Raw genomic sequence first — 21,700 nt, forward strand, 5'->3', positions numbered from 1 at the left:
TCTCAGACTAAACATATATTAGTGTCTCAGACAAAACACATACTGGTGTCTCAGACTAAACATATATTAGTGTCTCAGACAAAACACATACTGGTGTCTCAGACAAAACACATACTGGTGTCTCAGACAAAACATATATTAGTGTCTCAGACTAAACATAAATTAGTGTCTCAGACTAAACATAAATTAGTGTCTCACACTAAACATAAATTAGTGTCTCAGACAAAACACATACTGGTGTCTCAGACAAAACATATATTAGTGTCTCAGACTAAACATATATTAGTGTCTCAGACTAAACATATATTCGTTTCTCAGACTAAACAGAAATTAGTGTATGTTTAGTCTGAGACACCAGTATATGTTTAGTCTGAGACACCAGCATATGTTTAGTCTGAGACACCAGTACATGTTTAGTCTGAATCACTAATATATGTTTTGTCTGAGACACGAATATATGTTTAGTCTGAGACACCAGCATATGTTTGGTTTGAGACACTAATATATGTTTAGTCTGTGACACCAGTATATGTTTTGTCTGAGACACTAATATATGTTTTGTCTGAGACACTAATTTATGTTTAGTCTGAGACACCAGTATATGTTTAGTCTGAGACACCAGTATATGTTTAGTCTGAGATAATAATATATGTTTTGTCTGAGACACTAATATATGTTTAGTCTGAGACACCAGTACATGTTTAGTCTGAGACACTAATATATGTTTTGTCTGAGACACGAATATATGTTTAGTCTGAGACACCAGCATATGTTTAGTCTGAGACACCAGTATATGTTTAGTCTGAGACACTAATATATGTTTAGTCTGTGACACCAGTATATGTTGGGTTTGAGACACTAATATATGTTTAGTCTGAGACACTAATTTATGTTAGTCTGAGACACCAGTATATGTTTAGTCTGAGATAATAATATACGTTTTGTCTGAGACACTAATATATGTTTAGTCTGAGACACCAGTACATGTTTAGTCTGAGACAGTAATATATGTTTTGTCTGAGACACGAATATATGTTTAGTCTGAGACACCAGTATATGTTTGGCTGAGACACTAATATATGTTTTGTCTGAGACACGAATATATGTTTAGTCTGAGACACCAGCATATGTTTGGTTTGAGACACTAATATATGTTTAGTCTGTGACACCAGTATATGTTTGGCTGAGATACTAATATATGTTTTGTCTGAGACACGAATATATGTTTAGTCTGAGACACCAGCATATGTTTGGTTTGAGACACTAATATATGTTTAGTCTGTGACACCAGTATATGTTTTGTCTGAGACACTAATATATGTTTTGTCTGAGACACTAATTTATGTTTTGTCTGAGACACCAGTACATGTTTTGTCTGAGACACAAATATATGTTTAGTCTGAGACACCAGCATATGTTTAGTCTGAGACACCAGTATATGTTTAGTCTGAGACACCAGTATATGTTTGGTTTGAGACACGAATATATGTTTAGTCTGAGACACCAGTATATGTTTAGTCTGAGACACCAGTACATGTTTAGTCTGAGACACCAGTACATGTTTAGTCTGAGATACCCATTACATTGTTTGTGGAGTATCCAACAATACCAGTGTGCTGGAGTTTATTATTTTTCTAATACAGTGTCTTTTCACAGGACAACTGGAAATACGCTAGGTGAGCGAACTGCAGTACAGACAGACAGAGACAGACAGACTTACCCATCCTTTCAGCGGCTCCCAGGCTGGTAGTCTATTGCACATGTCTCTCAGGATCCTGAGGATGATGACACACGACTTCAACCCGTTTACTCTGGCCTGGAGTCGGAGAAGAGAGGGAAGGTAACCCTGAGGCATACTCACACTAACAGAGGCGTGCAATAGACACACATTCATATTTAGCGAGCGCGAGATTTGATTTGGCTTCGAATAATGCTTTACAGACTGTCCCTAGAAAAGGAGTTGAATTATAAGCTTGAGGAATATTCGTTCGAGTCTGCAAATATAGGTTTGGTTGAAAGAGGATACATTATTTTGAGGGAAGCTTTGACATAAATGACAGTCAGGCAGGTTTTCGAAACAGCCAAAAGAAACAAAAAGTGTAGCAATTGCTTTTGTAGCCTTACAATAATCTCTCTCTCTCTGTATGGAGGCTATTATACTACACCGAGCATGATTGAGAGATTCAATGAATGAGTCATTTTTGTATGAGAGAAATAGATTTAAATTTTTTTTTAATCATATGAATGTTTCTAATTGCAGATAACTGCCGTTTCAAACAAATGATGCATTTTTATGAATTGATTTGATTCCTTCATTCATTCATTTTCACGTGATCATAAGGCTACAATAACAACGGAGAGGTTAAGTAGAACTGAGAGCCAACCTGGAACCATTTGGCATGTCGCAGAGCCGCCAGGGCAACCAGGCATCTGTGCCTGTCCAGCATGTCTGCAGGGTCTGACAGCTCAACACCCTCCACTGGTGAAATAAGAATGGGATATATATAGTATAAAACAGAACACACACGCAGAAGTGTGTTTGAGATCGACTGTATATCCACCACTGACTGACTACTGACCACTCTTTGACTGACCACTCATTGTAGAACAGCCAGTCTGCGGTCGCCGAGTGCAATATAGTCGATCGCAAACATTCCCAGACATATACATTCCTAATCCACAAATCGAACCATAGCCCATACCTCCAAGACATTTGATCTAGGAGGATTGGAGAGGTGTAGGTAAGAGTACGTTTTCGGCATATTGCTTACATCTCTGCAATAGGGGCTAGGGGTCCATTTGGAATTGGGAAACACACACACGACAGAGGGACACACACGTTGACCAAGACAAAGTTCTGTCAGAGTACAGCGAATGATTGGCTGAGGATGAGCGTCCTGACGATATGATTGGCTGCGTCAGATTAACAGAGATGAATGGGATTGTGGTGTGGTTGCGTGAGAGGAGTTGTTCAGATAGTTAGAACTTCCATTCCTTTTAAAGTATCTTAGAAGAGCCATCCACATTTCCAGAACAAAGTCAAATAAATATTTTCAATCATTTTCATATCATATATATATATATATATTTTATCCTGATACCCATATGTCCAGGACATCTATTTATATGATAAGAAAAAAATGTGTGTGGGACGCCAGCTAGGGTTATTATGATAAGACAAAAGCACGTATCTTACATTGTGATAAGATACAAATATTTATCTTACATTGGTATTTCAGAATCATCTCATTACAATGTGTCACGACTTCCGCCGAAGCTGGTGCCCCTCCTTGTTCGGGCGGCGTTCGACGTCACCGGTTTTCTAGCCGCCACCGATCTACGTTTCATTGTCCATTTGTTTTGTCTTGATTGTACACACCTGGTTTCCATTACATTATGATTTATTCCCTATTTAACCCTCTGGTTCCCACATGGTTTTTGTGCGTGTTTGTTCTTTGTTAAGTGTTCGCTATTTCTGTGAGCTGGAGTATTTTCCCTGCGTGGAATTATTTTTGTGGTTTATTCGAGTAAAGTACGTTTGTTACTCAGTTCTATGTCCTGCGCCTGACTCCGTCCTACCCGCTGCACATTGACACTTGACACAATGAGCACATTAGTAAATTCCACTCCATTCCTCTCCATGCACTCAAGCATCCAGACTGGTTGCATCACTGCCTGGTATGGCAACTGCTCGGCCTCCGACCGCAAGGCACTACAGAGGGTAGTGCATACGGCCCAGTACATCCTAAGCTAAGCTTCCTGCCATCCAGGACCTCTATACCAGGCGGTGTCAGAGGAAGGCCCTAAAACTTGTCAAAGTCTCCAGCCACTCTAGTCATAGACTGTTCTCTCTGCTACCGCATGGCAAGTGGTACCGGAGCGCCAAGTCTAGGTCCAAGAGGCTTCTAAACAGCTTCTACCCCCAAGCCATAAGACTCCTGAACATCTAATCAAATGGCTACCCAGACTATTTGCATTACCCCCCACTCACCCCCTCTTTTACACCACTGCTACTCTCTGTTACAGTGCTTTGCTAAAGTATTCATCTCCCTTGGCGTTTTTCCTATTTTGTTGCATTAGAACCTGTAATTTCAATGGATTTTTATTTGGATTTTATGTAATGGAACATACAGAAAATAGTCAAAATTGGTGAAGTGAAATGGAAAAAATAACTTGTTTCCAAATCATTATTTTATTAACGGAAAAATGGTGCGTGCATATGTATTCACCCCCTTTGCTATGAAGCCCCTAAATAAGATATGGTGCAACCAATTACCTTCAGAAGTCACATAATTAGTTAAATAAAGTCCACCTGTGTGCAATCTTAGTGTCACATGATCTCAGCATATTTAAACTTGTTCCCGAAAGGCCCCAGAGTCTGCAACACCACTAAGCAAGGGGCACCACCAAGCAAGCGGCACCATGAAGACCAAGGAGCTCTCCAAACAGGTCAGGGACAAAGTTGTGGAAAAGTACAGATCAAGGTTGGGTTATAAAAAAATATCAGAAACTTTGAACATCCCATGGAGCACCATTAAATCCATTATTAAAAAATGGAAAGAATATGGCACCACAGCAAACCTGCCAAGAGAGGGCCACCCACCAAAACTCACGAACCAGGCAAGGAGGGCATTAATCAGAGAGATAACAAAGAGACCAAAGATAACCCTGAAGGAGCTGCAAAGCTCCACAGCGGAGATTGGAGTATCTGTCCATAGGACCACTTTAAGTCGAACATTCCATAGAGTTGGGCTTTACGGAAGAGTGGCCAGAAAAAAGCCATTGCTTAAAGAAAAAAATAAGCAAACACGTTTGGTGTTCGCCAAAAGGCATGTGGGAGACTCCCCAAACATATGGAAGAAGGTACTCTGGTTAGATGAGACTAAAATTAAGCTTTTTGGCCATCAAGGAAAACACTGCGTCTGGCGCAAATCCTACACCTCTCATCACCCCGAGAACACCATCCCACAGTGAAGCATGGTAGTGGCAGCATCATGTTGTGTGGATGTTTTTCATCAGCAGGGACTGGGAAACTGGTCAGAATTGAAGGAATGATGGATGGCGCTAAATACAGGGAAATTCTTGAGGGAAACCTGTTTCAGTCTTCAAGAGATTTGAGACTGGGACGGAGGTTCAACTTCCAGCAGGACAATGACCCTAAGCATACTGCTAAAGCAACACTCAAGTGGTTTAAGGGGAAACATTTAAATGCCTTGGAATGGCCTAGTCAAAGCCCAGACCTCAATCCAATTGAGAATCTGTGGTATGACTTAAAGATTGCTGTACACCAGTGGAACCCATCCAACTTGAAGGAGCTGTAGCAGTTTTGCCTTGAAGAATGGGCAAAAACCCCAGTGGCTAGATGTGCCAAGCTTATAGAAACATACCCGAAGAGACTTGCAGCTGTAATTTCGGCAAAAGGTGGCTCTACAAAGTATTGACTTTGGGGGGGGGTGAATAGTTATGCACGCTCAAGTTTTCAGTTTGTGTCACACCACAAAAATATTTTGCATCTTCAAAGTGGTAGGCATGTTGTGTAAATCAAATTAAACAACCCCCCAAAAATCCATTTTAATTCCAGGTTATAAGGCAACAATATAGGAAAAATGCCAAGGAGGGTGAATACTTTCGCAAGCCACTGTATCATCTATGCATAGTCACTTTAATAACTCTACCTACATGTACATATTACCTCAATTGCCTCGACTAACCGGTGCCCCCGCACATTGACTCTGTACCGGTACCCCCTGAATATAGCCTCGCTATTGTTATTTTACTGCTGCTCTTTAATTATTTATTACTTTTATTTCTTATTCTTATTCATATTTTTTTAAACTGCATTGTTGGTTAGGGGCTTGTAAGTAAGCATTTCACTGTTGTATTCGGCGCATGTGGCAAAAACGATTTGATTTGATTGGAAGCAGCAGGTCCGCAACGGAAATCTTGTGTGTGTGTGTGTGTGTGTTTGTGTCCAGCTGCTTCTGGAGTGGATTATTACAACGCCTCCATGAAGCAGAGAGCAGGCGAAAGAGCCACAGCACTCTCTGTACTCAATGTCCCAGAGAAACTGGCCCATAGCTAGACGAGTGCAGAGAAGCTAAAAACAGACCTAAAACTAATCATAACATCAGCTGCATTTGTCTTGCTACTTATCATACAGCACCCCCAGGTACTGTACCAGCTTTAGTACACCGAGTATGGAAAAACAAGGCGACTCGTACTGATGAATAAAGTAGCTTATTAGTTTTCTATCCCGTATTGGTTCTCTCTCCCGCCATTCCACTATTCCAACACTCCCAGCTACGCAGCTACTGCACCAGCTCCTCTACCCTCGGTGTGGAGTGAGAGGACAATAGTTTAGCATCGCTATACGGGGCCACTCAAGGCTTTACACAGGTTCATTTCACTCATTCCTCTCTTATCCTTCCCTCTCTCCCAGTCTCTCTCTAACCCTCTCTCTTCCGTTCTCTCTCTCTCTCTCTCTCATCATCTCTCCTCAGTCAGACCACCCGACTCAGCTACGCAACGAGCTCTGGCTGAGGTTATGAATGGCTCTTGGTAACTGACTTTCAGTGCTCCAACCGACCCTGACAAATACAGGTTTATCCAACAGGAAGCGCTAACAAATTCAAAGGTTTTGTTTTTCAGTATCTAATCTGGTTGAAAATAAATCACGACCCTCCTTCGCATGAATGATTGATTATGAATTACATTACGGCACAATTGTGAAATCTATACATTGATCCGAACACAAAATAAGAGAGCAGTAGTATAATATATAATTCCATTACGGATCAAAAAGCTGTGTCAGAAAGGGCACTTATTGAAACTTGAAATGGAGACATTCTGCACCGTAATAGGTTCCATAAAACGTTGCCTAATAGGATACATAAAGCATTGCCTATCGATCTTAAAGGAATATATACAGCCTCCGTATCTATTGAAATGGAGTGGCTCTCAACGAGGCTTGCCATCCAGAGTGGGCAATATTCGACTTTTGAAATGGTCACGTTCTTTTAGCTGAGTACAGACACCACTGGGACTGATGGTGGGTTCATACAAATTACCATCCAGGCAAGGCACAGCGGGCGATATTACACCCGTAGATATATGTCGAATGAAGGTCTGCTGAGACCAAAACATCACACTTTGTTTAATCTTTCATTATAATGGAGAGAGTGTCGTGCCTCATCTTGTAATGCAACCGTACTAGACTCTGGAGATGGCCCTGTTCTTTAAGCTATGTACTTGTACAGACTGTGTACAGACACACTGTTTACAGACAGACACCCAGCCTGGGTTCATACCAATTGCTGTGATGAGTTCCTGTTGCCAGTGAGTTGCTGTGTGACACTGAGCTGTTCCTCACTGCGACAGGGCCCTTGACCCGCTCGTCTCTCGCTGGAAATACAACAGGTACGGGGGGGGGATAGTTCCCCTTGATCTACAGCCGCACCCGTGTCATCTCTCATCTCTCACTCAGACCTTACTGTCGAGCAAGCTAGACCAGCACCGCGATGGATGGGTGCGTTCCTGGCTCCGCTATTGATTTGTCGGGTCTAGATGTCTCCCTCTCCCTCCCTCTCTGGGTTCCAAATAGCACCCTATTCCCTATATAGTGCACTAGTTTTGACCAGGGCCCATAGGGATTAGAGTGTGATTTGGGACGCAAACCCCAACCTCACGCCCATCTCCTCTTCCCAATTACAAACACGCCACACTCCCCACCAGTAGGCTACCACCGACAGAGGAGGAGAGATAGGACAGGAACCGCTGCCATTTTATAACCCTTTTGAGGGATGTTGTTTAGCAATGTTAGTCTTGGTGTTGACCATGATACATGCTACAGGGCTGCTGAGACAGCATAGTAGGGTGAAGAATCACTATGACCGCAACTATGTTTACCACTTATGTTTACCACTTAGCACGTCATTACAGATTTGAGACTAATATGGCCCAGACTGCTGGATAAATTACTTTCTGTTACATAGTGGTGTGTGTGTGTGTGTGTGTGTGTGTGTGTGTGTGTACAGTGGCTTGCGAAAGTATTCACCCACCTTGGCATTTGTCCTATTTTGTAGCCTTACAACTTGGAATAAAAAAAGTATTTTGGGGGGGGGGGTTTGTACCACTTTCAAGATGCAAAATATTTTTTATTGTGAAACAGGCCGTTCGGCCATCGCTCATTCATATATTTTTATGTACATATTCTTATGCATTCCTTTACACTTGTGTGTATAAGGTAGTTGTTGTGAAATTGTTAGGTTAGATTACTTGTTAGATATTACTGCATGGTCGGAACTAGAAACACAAGCATTTCGCTAAACCCTCATTAACATCTGCTAAACATGTGTATGTGACAAATAACATTTTATTTGATAAGAAATAACTAAAAAAAAAAAAAAAACTTGAGCGTGCATAACTATTCACCCCCCCCAAAGTCAATACTTTGTAGAGCCACCCTTTGCAGAAATTACAGCTTCAAGTCTCTTGGTGTATGTCTCTATAAGCTTGGCACATCTAGCCACTGGGATTTTTTTCCCATTCTTCAAGGCAAAACTGCTACAGCTCCTTCAATTCTGTCCAGTTTCCCAGTCCTTGCCGATGAAAAACATCCACACAGCATGATGCTGCCAGCACCATGCTTCACTGTGGGGATGGTGTTCTCGGGGTGATGAGAGGTGTTGGATTTGCGCCAGACATAGTGTTTTCCTTGATGGCCAAAAAGCTCAATTTTAGTCTCATCTGACCAGAGTACCTTCTTCCATATGTTTGGGGAGTCTCCCACATGCCTTTTGACGAACACCAAACGTGTTTGCTAATTTTTATCTTTAAGCAATGGCTTTTTTCTGGCCACTCTTCCGTAAAGCCCAGCTCTGTGGAGTGTACGGCTTAAAGTGGTCCTATAGACAGATACTCCAATCTCCGCTGTGGAGCTTTGCAGCTCCTTCAGGGTTATCTTTGGTCTCTTTGTTGCCTCTCTGATTAATGCCCTCCTTGCCTGGTCCGTGAGTTTTGGTGGACGGCCCTCTCTTGGCAGGTTTGCTGTGGTGCCATATTTTTATAATGGATTTAATGTTGCTCCGTGGGATGTTCAAAGTTTCGGATATTTTTTTATAACCCAACCCTGATCTGTACTTTTCCACAACTTTGTCCCTGACCTGTTTGGAGAGCTCCTTGGTCTTCATGGTGCAACTTGCTTGGTGATGCCCCTTGCTTAGTAGTGTTGCAGACGCTGGGGCCTTTTGGGAACAAGTGTAAATATGCTGAGATCATGTGACACTAAGATTGCACACAGGTGGACTTTATTTAACTAATTATGTGACTTCTGAAGGTAATTGGTTGCACCAGATCTTATTTAGGGGCTTCATAGCAAAGGGGGTGAATACATATGCACGCACGACTTTTCCGTTTTTTAAAACATTTTAAAACAAGTAATTTTTTTCATTTCACTTCACCAATTTGGACTATTTTGTGTATGTCCACTACATGAAATCCAAATGAAAAATCATTTAAATTACAGGGTGTAATGCAACAAAATAGGAAAAACGCCAAGGGGGATGAATACTTTAGCAAGGCACTGTACGTGCACACCATGCGCAAGGTTTGATGAAGAGTTAGTGTAGAGGGAATATGGCGTCTTGTCTTATGCATGTATTGTCTCCCCAAGGCAGGAGGAATACGGGTGTAGCTTGGGAGAGGGCCATAGATATATTTTCAAAGCTTACTGTGTCCCAGTGGAGTGCTGCTAACAACACTAGTGCTGCTGATCTCTGCAGTAGCATAAATCATACACACACACACACACACAGATGTGCGCACAAACATGCATATGCAAACCTACACACCTCAATACCTCCCCCCTCTATATCCCTCTTCCATGCAAAGACAAACTCATTTCATTTCCCCCTTAATTTAACCCCATTTCAGTACCTCCGTTGGAAGAGAAAAAGACACACGTAAACACAAAAACAACAGCGAAACAGACGTGATTGTGGTACCTTGTTCGTCCGTGTCGCTGTCCTCTCTCATCTGCGGGGAGGTGAGGGTGACCTTCAGGGTGAGTTTTGGCTCTGTCGTACTACACACCAAGATGGCTGCCTCTGGCACACAGCGCTGCACCTCGTACTTCTCTTCGGTTAACTTCTGTTAGGGGTCAGAGGTCAATAACAGCAGGCGTTAGAGGTCAAGGGTTAAAGGTCACAGCCAGGACAAACTGCTTGGGTCATGACAATCTCAGCTGGTCTCAGTCCAGGCTGTGAAAGCCGTTAAGAGCAAGCCCAATCACCAACAGTGCATTTCGCACACACACACACACACACACACACACACACACACACACACACACACACACACACACACACACACACACACACACACACACACACACACACACACACACACACGATGCATTTACAAAGCAGATTATGAGAAGAGAGAGCGAGGGGGAGAATAAAAAGAAAGAAAGAAAAAAGGGTCCTGATTGAAAACAACATTGTTTGATGTGGAGGCTGAAAGCTAGTTCTGTCGCTATAATCCCTTGTATTAATGCCAGCCACACAATTACAATGTGCATGTCCTTTTTATGCATTCTTCCCACACACAAACACACACAATTACGATGTGTGTGTGTGCATGTGTGTGTGTGTGAGTCCTTTTTATTAATTCTTCTCTCATACAAGGGAAATCAATTACCTCTGGCCCCAGTGATCCGGCTTAAGATCAGATGATGAATTTTAGAGTGTCAGCAGCACTCAGACAGCCATACACACTGATAAACACACACACTGATACACACACAAAGATACACACACACACACACTGATACACACACACACACTGATACACACACACACAAAGATGCACACACACACACCAAAGATACAAACACAGACAAAGATACACACACACACACACACTGATACACACACACACACACACACACACTGATACACACACACACAAAGATACATAAACCCGCGCAAAGACATAAAGACACACACAAATACACTACCAAAGATACATTAAAAAAACACACACACACACACTCAAGGACACATAGCTAGTGCGTTGGCTGTTTAACTGCGCAGCCACACAGGACCAATCTGCAATCCATTACAATGTGATCTAAAGCACTGGGATGCTGACTCCCACGCCTGACACTGCCTGACTGGATGCCTCTCCGACCGGCTATTTAACATGGAGGGGGCCGGCAAGAGAAGAGAGGGAGGGAGAGGGGGCCATGGGAGAGGGGGCCATGGAAGAGCGGGAGAGAGGAGATGGGAAAGGGCTCGGAGTAATAAGACAGAACCATAAATGTCCCACAAGTTTCACACAACATTCCACTGACATATGGGAAAACAAGCCAAAAATGTAGCTCTGATATGGCTATGGATGTGAGCATGGAAATGTAGGCTTCAATTTAAACCAAGGCCAAGAAAATGCTGCTATGTGTGTACTGTGAACTCTACACCATCGCTATATGAGGCCATATATACACAGGCAGTCAGGAAAGCAAAGGCTAGCTTTTTCAAACAGATATTTGCATCCTGTAGCAAACTCCAAAAAGTTCTGGGACACTGTAAAGTCCATGGAGAATAAGAGCACCTCCTCCCAGCTGCCCACTGCACTGAGGCTAGGAAACACTGTCACCACCGATAAATCCACGATAATCGAGAATTTCAATGAGCATTTTTCTACGGCTGGCCATGCTTTCCACCTGGCTACCCCGACCCCGGTCAACAGCTCTGCACCCCCCACAGCAACTTGCCCAAGCCTCCGCTATTTCTCCTTCACCCAAATCCAGATAGCTGATGTTCTGAAAGAGCTGCAAAATCTGGACCCCTACAAATCAGCTGGGCTAGACAATCTGGACCCTCTCTTTCTAAAATTATCCGTCGCAATTGTTGCAACCCCTATTACTAGCCTGTTCAACCTCTCTTCAGTATCGTCTGAGATCCCCAAAGATTGGAAAGCTACCGGGGTCATCCCCCTCTTCAAAAGGGGGAGACACTCTAGACCCAAACTGTTACATACCTATATCAATCCTGCCCTGCCTTTCTAAGGTCTTCGAAAGCCAACAAACAGATCACCGACCATTTCGAATCCCACCGTACCTTCTCCACTATGCAATCTGGTTTCCGAGCGGGTCATGGGTGCACCTCAGCCACGCTCAAGGTACTAAACGATATTATAACCGCCATCGATAAAAGACAATACTGTGCAGCCTTCTACATCAACCTGGCCAAGGCTTTCGACTCTGTCAATCACCGCATTCTTATCGGAAGACTCAACAGCTTTGGTTATTCAAATGACTGCCTCGCCTTGTTCACCAACTACTTCTCAGATAGAGTTCAGTGTGTCAAATCGAAATGTTGTCCGGACCGCTGGCAGTCTCGAAGGGGGTGCCACAGGGTTCAATTCTCGGGCCGACTCTTTTCTCTGTATACATCAATGATGTCGCTCCTGCTGCTGGTGATTCTCTGATCCACCTCTACGCAGGCGCCACCATTCTGTATACTTCGGCCCTTCTTTGGACACTGTGTTAACAAAACTCCAGATGAGCTTCAATGCCATACAACTCTCCCTCCGTGGCCTCCAACTGCTCTTAAATGCAAGTAAAACTAAATGCATGCTCTTCAACCGATCGCTGCCCACACCTGCCCGCCCGTCTAGCATCACTACTCTGGACGGTTCTGACTTAGAATACGTGGACAACTACAAAAACCTAGGTGTCTGGTTAGACTCTCCTTCCAGACTTACAATAAGCATCTCCAATCCAAAATTAAATCCAGAATAAGCTTCCTATTTCACAACAAAGCATCCTTCACTCATGCTGCCAAATATACCCTCGTAAAACTGACTATCCTACCGATCCTTGACTTCGGCGATGTCATTTACAAAATAGCCTCCAACACTCTACTCAGCAAATTGGATGTAGTCTATCACAGTGCCATCCGTTTTGTCAACAAAGCCCCATATACTACCCACCACTGCGCCCTGTATGCTCTCGTTGGCTGGCTCCAGGTCATCTATAAGTCTTTGCTAGGTAAAGCCCCGCCTTATCACAGCTCACTGGTCACCATAGCAGCAGCCACTCGTAGCACGTGCTCCAGCAGGTATATTTCACTGGTCATCCCCAAAGCCAACTCCTCCTTTCGCCGCCTTTCCTTCCAGTTCTCTGCTGCCAATGACTGGAACAAATTCCAAAAATCACTGAAGCTGGAGTCTTATATCTCCCTCACTAACTTTAAGCATCAGCTGTCGGAGCAGCTTACCGATTATTGCACCTGTACACAGCCCATCTGTAAATAGCCCACCCAACTACCTCATCCACATATTGTGATTTTATTTTTTGCTCCTTTGCATCTCTACTTGCACATTCATCTTCTGCACATCTATCACTCCAGTGTTTAATTGCTAAATTTGAATTATTTCGCCACTATGGCCTATTTATTGCCTTACCTCCCTAATCTTACTACATTTGCGCACACTGTACACAGATGTTTTCTATTGTGTTATTGACTGTACGTTTGTTTATCCCATGTGTAAGTCTGTGTTGTTTGTGTCACACTGCTTTGCTTTATCTTGGCCAGGTCGCAGTTGTAAATGAGAACTTGTTCTCAAATGGCCGACCTGTTTAAATAAAGGTGAAATAAATAAACAAAATTAATAATATGTTGAGTGGAAACAGGTATGCTTGGGATTAGTAAGTATACAGTGGCAGTTCCTATGAGTATACCTGTTCATGTAGCTGAGGTTAACCTTGCCTACATGTATGCTCACGCAAGCGTGTGTTTGTGTGTTCCGTTGCTACCGCGCGCATGTGTGTTTGTGCTCGTGCCGTGTCCACATGCGCGTGTGTATCCGTGCGCGGGTGAATACCTCTGCTGCCATATGTGTGTTTGACTAATTAGGAAACCTCCTGGCTGACAGTCCTATATTAATTTCACATGGTAGCAGCTTATAAATAGAACCGTAGCTTCTCGTCTCCTGGCTTCTGTTGCTGCCCTCTCCGCGACGACTGCACTGTGACGAGAGGTTGACGGAGGGGGGGTAAGAAGGACTGACTTCTTACCCCCCCCCCCGGACTTACCCCCGGACTGTCCGGCGTTACAAAACACGATCTAGCCAGACCTTCTGCACACAGGCACCGAGTGTCTCCTATCTACAGGTGGAGAATACACGAGTCCAATATAGCACCGACTGCTAAATGAATGGGTTCCATAGCACAGAGCAGTGTGTGTGTGTGTGTGTGTGTGTGTGTGTGTGTGTGTGTGTGTGGGAAGATTTTAATTTACCGGCCATTTGAGAAATTTACCGGACTCATTTGCATTGGGTGTATATAAATCATTAGGGCATCCACCCGCTGTGCTTAGAATGAGAGAAATCACATTTGAATGATGGTAATTCATCTTAACAGAACATGCAACTCCTGTAATAAAACGTCATTTTCAAACAATTGCCAAAATGCAATTCACAGGAGAACACCATTCTAAACAGCACGCCTGATGCGAGCGGTTAGATACATGACAGAGATGAAACTCTCAGTTAGAAATGTAAAAAGGGGGAGAATCTAAAGATGCAACAGGATGCGTAGCTAATATAACTAGACTGAAACGTGGGCTTTTATAAGCTCAGTCATTGCGCAACAATTCTGAACGCAATCGCGTGTTTTTTTAAAAAGAAGCTAACCTCGGCTTCTGGACGACGAAAGAAAGAACGGTAGAACAGGAACAGGAGAGAAATCCTGTTTTCAATGGCATATGAGGAAGTCTTTAGAAAATAATTGCCTCCACGTTTCTAATGGTAGGATTTTTAATAGGCTACTTTGAAACAAGGTAAGAACGACGTGCCTCACAATACAAAGTAAAAAGTCCAGGTTGCAAATCATTTAAGTAGATACTGCCTACTGCTTCCAGCTCACATTGCAAAATGATGGGTGACGCATTGATATAGCCTGCCTACCGTTGATTACGCACTTGAACGGCGAATGGGAGAGGAGCTTCAATTACCAGCTGAGAAATAAAAAGAGTAGCTCTTAATCGCGTGTTTTTTTAATCGAGTGTTTTTTTTTAACACGCGATTGCGTTCAGAATTGTTGCGCAATGACTGAGCTTATAAAAGCCCACGTTTCAGTCCGGCAGCAACAAGCTGTTTGAGGAGCTGCAGCAGCAGCTCGTGTGCCGTCTGACAAGTGATATCCCCCTCAAAATAGGCTCTGTACGCTGTGAGCAAGTGATACAGAAGATGCATGACGACTAACGAAAAAATACACAATTAAATTCCACTACATTTAGCAAATGAATCCATAGACTGATATTTCCATTAACGAATAAAAAATTATTATTTTGTCTACTCGAAGATTGCTGGGCTGTCAGTGAACAATTTGAGGTTTACTTAGAAGCAATGCAAATACCAAGGTACAGCTATATGGACACTCAATCATACTTTTGAATGGTAATTTTACAAACATATGTTATAATAAATCGAATTGAAACCTGTATTCCAGTATGGTAAATGGTGAAACAGATTTGGCTCATTAATCTATACGGTCCAAATAATGGTGATCCCACACTTCTTTGAAAATATACATAGTAGAATAATAGTGAAGACATCAAATATTCAGAAATAACAAATATGGAATCATGTAGTAACCAAAAAGGGATATTTTTTTCTGCCGTCAATTTGGCCGGCAACAATTGTATTTATCATATTTTTTGCTTAACATTTTTTTTGGGGGGGGGGACCAAAAGCCGTCAATTACCTGCTAACGGAAACCCTGGTGTGTGTGTTTGTGTGCACTGCGTGCATCCGTCTCTCTCATATCTCTTATCTCTTACTTGTATCTGCAGGGGCAGGTTATCACAGACAGTGCACAGCAGTGCATCTGTGGGTTTCTCTCGACACATCAGCACCAGCTCCAGGTTCATGTCCTCTTTGATGAGCAGCCCTTTAGCCACCAGGCCGATCCTCATCACCCCACACAGCACACCTCCACCAGGCTCCCTGGGGATAACAGGCAGCTGGGTTACACTTAAAACATTGGATAGGTGAACTAACCGACTAACTAACTAAACTACAGAAACTGTACTACCACATAAGTTATTAGAGAAAACAGATCAATATCAAGTCGTCAATAGAATTCCATAACATCAAGAGTCAAAATGTCCCAATATCTGGAAATAGAAAATAACCAATAGAAATGACTGTCGACCTGGCAGACACGCAACGGAACACCATAGGCCTATATCGCAGCATGCATCAGTCAGAACCCCACCTGCTGCTGCTGTCTGTGCAGTCATCTGGGCTGGCGCTGGGACTAACGTCGGGGTCGTCGTCATGGTCAGCACTACCGTCCTCTGTCGTCGTGCTGTCTGTGGGGTTCGGCTGGCCGTCGGTCTGGCCGGCTGCTGCGTCTGCCTGGCTGTTACTCTGCACCGATTGGACATTGCTCTGGTCTATCCAATCAGAGACGTGTTTGAGGGCACCCTCCACGGTGGACACCAGGGTCTGGACCGCCTCCAGTTCAGACGACGATGGGTAGATGGTGGAGTGTTTGGCCATGACGTGACGGTCATCATTACCGAACGAACGGAAGGACCTCTGTAGGAGGGAGAGAAGAGGTAAAGAAAAAGAGAGAAAGATAGATAGAGGGAGAGAGAGAAGAAGGAGAGTGAGTTAGAAACACAATGAACAGTTCACACACAACAAACGAACACAATACACAAATCTATTGGGCACACACTCATCCCAAACACACACACACACACACACACACAAACCATACAAACACAACCCTCTCTGTTTCCAAACTATTTCTCCATTTTCTATTTCTTGCAAACACAGCCAGTCGTGTTAGTAGTTCCAAGGGCACCTCTGGAGAAAAACATTCAACAGCAGATTAAACTTTAATCAATCAAACTCACCTCAGCTTCAACGGATGGCCAAACAAACGTCTGCCCAGGTAACATATCCTCTAACAGCCCTGTCTGCTCTGCTCTGTTCACACCCTGCCCTGTGCCGTGTGTGTGTGTTCACACCCTGCCCTGTGCCGTGTGTGTGTGTGTTCTCACCATGCCCTGCAGCTCTCTGCAACCGGCCGTATTGTAGTTCACTATGGAGAGGCCACCACTGGCAACTTGAATTCCAAATCACGCACCCATGTACACTCACACACACACCTCTCACCACACCCCTGTCAAACTGAACTACCTCCTGAAGTAGTGCCGGGGAGACGCAGCCAGCATTAAAACGCCTGTCAACACTTTGATCTTTCAGTCTGTGTGTGTGTGTGTGTGTGTGTGTGTGTGTGTGTGTGTGTGTGTGTGTGTGTGTGTGTGTGTGTGTGTGTGTGTGTGTGTGTGTGTGTGTGTGTGTGTGTGTGTGTGTAAATTGAGATTTTGCATCACTGGCCTACTCACAGTAAAACAATATGAAGACTGGTACTCAGTGACGTGATGGATTTGCCCCAAACATAACACCTTGTATTCAGGACATAAAGTTCATTTCTTTGTAATATTTTTGGCAGTTTTACTTTACTACCTTACTGCAAACATGATCGCCTAGATTTGTTTGGACCCCAGGAAGAGTAGTTGCTGCTTTGGAACTAAACACCTCCCTCTGCAATTGGATCCTGGACGACCCCAGGTGGTGAGGATAGGCAACAACACATCTGCCACGCTGATCCTCAACACGGGGGCCCCTCAGGGGTGCGTGCTTAGTCCCCTCCTGTACTCCCCTGTTCACCCATGACTGCGTGTCCAGGCACGACTCCAACACCATCATTACGTTTTTGAAAAGTATAATGGTCAAATGTTGCACAATCCAGGTGTGGAAAGCGCTTAGAGAATTACCCAGAAAGACTGACAGCTGCAATCGCTGCCAAATGTGCTTCTACAAAGTATTGAGGAGGGTTGTGAATACTTACGTAAATTAGATATTTCTGTATCTAAACATTTTTTTTTACTCTAATGTGTAAAAACAGAGTGTGTGTAGATGGGTGAGAAAAAAACCAACAATTTAATCCATTTTGAATTCAAGCTGTAACACAACAAAATGTGGAATAAGTCAACGGGTGTGAATACTTTCTGAAGGCACTGCCAGCAAATGTATCATCCTTATGGGTGGGACATCAATTTAAAGCCAATGACAGCCTCCATCTGATGGCAGCGACCCCACCACCTCACACTGTCTGCCCCCCCCCCCCCCTTCCTAACCATCCTCAATCAAGTCGAATTCAATTCCATCCTAACCTCCCTGACTCCCCCACCTCATCTAATTCAATCAAGCAACCAGCTCTCAGCCTCCCCCTGACTCACCCGCACTGCTAAGGGGGAGGAGGGAACAGCAGTACTGGGGGAACTGACCCAATTCTCTTATCTATTTCAAATTCATATCTCTACATTTTACATTTTATTATTATCATCATATATCCCCCCCCCATTTTCTCCCCAATTTCGTGGTATCCAATTGGTAGTTACAGTCTTGTCTCATCACTGAAACTCCCGTACGGACTCGGGAGAGGCGAAGGTCGAGAGCCGTGCGTCCTCCGAAACACAACCCAGCCGCACTGCTTCTTCACACAATGCCCACCTAACCCGGAAGCCAGCCGCACCAATGTGTCGGAGGAAACACCGTACACCTGGCAACCGTGTCAGTGTGCACCGCGCCCGGCCAGTCACAGGAGTCGCTAGTGCGCGATGGGATAAGGACATCCTGCCGGGCAAACCCTCTCCTAACCCGGACGACGCTGGGCCAATTATGCGCCACCCCATGAGTCTCCCGGTCGCGGCCGGCTGCGACAAAGTCTGGACTCGAACCCAGAATCTCTAATGGCACAGCTAGCACTGCGATGCAGTGTCTTAGATCACTGCTCCACTCGGGAGGTTACAAATCAAGTCAAATCAAAGTTTATTTGTCACGTGCGCTGAATACAACAGGTAGACCTTACAGTGAAATGCTGACTTACAGGCTCTAACCAACAGTAAAAAAAAAAAAAAAGGTATTAGGTGAACAATAGGTAAGTAAAGAAATAAAAACAACAGTAAAAAGACAGTGAAAAATAACAGTAGCGAGGCTATATACAGTAGCATGTTACCATTTTAGTCATTTAGCAGACGCTCCAGAGCGACTTACAATTAGTGCATTCATCTTAAGATAGCCGGGGTGAGACAACCACATATCACAATCGCTGTCCGTACGTACATTTTCCCTAAATAAAGTAGCAAAGGCAGCGCTAGTCGGAAAATAAATGTATTTTAAATAAAAACATGGCTCCTCTGCTCCACATCAAATCCCTTCGTATATCAAAATCCACTCCGTTCGTGCCATTCGGTGTAGCCTAACGAGTTTGACAAGTTTAGCAAGACATGTTTGCTCCCTTATCTGCTCCATAACATTAGCGACCTATTTAAATTCAGTATTAATCGATGACTTTTTTTTTGTATCACCATCAAGTACACGTGTTTTACTAAGCCTCCTCACCCAAACACTGCTCGTGTCCTGACCTTTAGAGTAGCAGAGAGGATGACATCCCGCCTCCTATCAATCCTCTAGAAGTCGCTGCCACAGCAGAACAGAAGTAGCAAACTCCATCCTAATTACACGGTGACATTTTCCAGACGACGAAGGTAGGAGAGAAACAGGACCGCTTCCACAAAGGTCAACGGAATTTTGGTTCTAATCAGGAGTAACACTGCAACCTTTTCATTCCTCCCCTATTTGGGTGCCACATGCTGCGTTAGTGTTTTTCTTTTCCAAATGAAGAGGAGAGGCTGTACTGTGTGTGTGTGTGTGTGTGTGTGTGTGTGTGTGTGTGTGTGTGTGTGTGTGTGTGTGTGTGTGTGTGTGTGTGTGTGTGTGTGTGTGTGTGTGTGTGTAATTCCAGGGGCGTGATACAGCATGCATAGCGGAGGTCAATTATCCTGCTCTACCATTAGTCTCCATTCATACATTCTAATATTATATCACAGTGTGTCTGTGTGTGTGTGTGTGTGTGTGTGTGTCTTCCTGCTCTGTGCAGTGCTGTGTTTAACAGGCTCCCAGTAGTAGAGTTTATGAGGCGTTTCTAATGTGAGCCATAACAGTTATAAAACACTATAAAACACCAGTAAAAGCTGCAGGAACCCGGGTTTAAGAGTCACAAAGGTGTACTGTAGGTGGTGCCCCTCCCCACACTGCAGGTAAATCTGTTGCCTTTATAATCTGATACCACCTTTACATGCTAGCTAGGCTAGCCTCAGGATGGGCTTGTGGGCTTTTATATTAGACACAGGCATGGGGACCAAGCTGATAACTCTACTTACACACAAACACACACACACACACACACTGATTACTTGGTGAGACGTCGCTGCAGCACAATGACCCTGCATGAGACTAATGAGTTTCAGCTACCTCGCTGTGACACACACGCACACACCGTCTCGTAGCACATGCCCGGTTTATCCCACCTCGTTGTCACACACACACTCCGTCTCGCACACACTCCGTCTCCAAGACAGCTGTCGTCGTCAACCGCCCCGCCCTCCCGCCCGCCATGAGTCCCAGAGGTCCCTCATGCAATATGTTAGCGAGACATCTATCCAATCAAAAGCAGGCAGGATGGGGAGTAATGAATTAGAAATTAGTTTACTATCACAGAGGATTGAAGAGCATTAGCTGAGAATACAGGAATTTTGCTCAATTTTAACACACTAAAACTTCAAAATGAATTTAAAAAGTACAATTTAAACTTAAACAGGCTCTATTCTTGCACTTCATAGACGTGGTATAAATAATGTATAAGGAGGAGCTACTTAGCTAGAAGAGCCTAGGAAGGCCTTAAACGTTTCCCACCACAGCACATACAGTAATATTGTCAACCACAGATCCTCTACATTAGAAATGTTTAATGCCTTTTTAGTTGAAATAGTAGTCCCCTGGGAGTCGTCATCACCTGGCCACATACACAATGCGGTTTGGCTACACTATCTACACACACACACACACACACACACACACACACACACACACACACACACACACACACACACACACACACACACACACACACACACACACACACACACACACACACACACACACACACACACACACACACACACACGTCAGCTAGTCTGGTATCTATACCACACAGGAGACTACTGTCAACCATCTACTACAGACAGGGGAGGGGACTGGCCTCAGTCTGACTAACTATCCCGCAGCCCACAAATATAAATAACCTATAGCCTACTACTACTTTCACAACCACAGGTGTGAGTGGAGGGGAGGTGACAGGCACGAGCTTCAGGTAAAACAGGGAACTGTCCCTCACTTGCCTACTGTGTTGATGTAGTCTCATCAACAGTCCAGACACACTCGTTCAACTATATCTACAGGCAAACCACAAACGACCACTTTCACAGCTATAGGTCGTGTGTGTGGTTAAGGATATGAACTGAAGGTGAGTGACATGTGTGTAGCCTATACAAAGCATGAAGAATGTATTCAGACCCCTTGACTTTTTTTCACATTGTCACAGCCTTATTCTAAAATTGATTAAATCGTGTTTTTTTTCTCCTTATCAATCTACACACAATACCCCATAATGACAAAAAGTATTGAAGGTCCCCAAGAACACAATGGCCTCCATCATTCTTAAATGGAAGAAGTTTGGAACCACCAAGACTCTTCCTAGAGCTGGCCGCCCGGCCAA

At 43.9% G+C, this 21,700-nt stretch overlaps 1 protein-coding gene across 1 annotated transcript in view; it reads right to left on the bottom strand.

The window, feature by feature from the left end:
* Positions 1 to 21,700, bottom strand: part of LOC120026066 (spermatid perinuclear RNA-binding protein-like) — a 52,616-nt gene that overhangs the window by 22,001 nt on the left and 8,915 nt on the right. Inside the window, exons 2-6 of the mRNA XM_038970855.1 lie at positions 16,280 to 16,605; positions 15,843 to 16,008; positions 10,002 to 10,146; positions 2,385 to 2,479; positions 1,721 to 1,816 (exon numbers count right to left, since the gene is read on the bottom strand). Of these exons, the coding sequence (XP_038826783.1) occupies positions 1,721 to 1,816; positions 2,385 to 2,479; positions 10,002 to 10,146; positions 15,843 to 16,008; positions 16,280 to 16,605 (828 nt within the window). The remainder of the gene's footprint in view (positions 1 to 1,720; positions 1,817 to 2,384; positions 2,480 to 10,001; positions 10,147 to 15,842; positions 16,009 to 16,279; positions 16,606 to 21,700) is intronic.

This window comes from Salvelinus namaycush, chromosome 31 (genome assembly GCF_016432855.1).
Source record: "Salvelinus namaycush isolate Seneca chromosome 31, SaNama_1.0, whole genome shotgun sequence".
NCBI classification, from domain to species: Eukaryota; Metazoa; Chordata; class Actinopteri; order Salmoniformes; family Salmonidae; genus Salvelinus; species Salvelinus namaycush.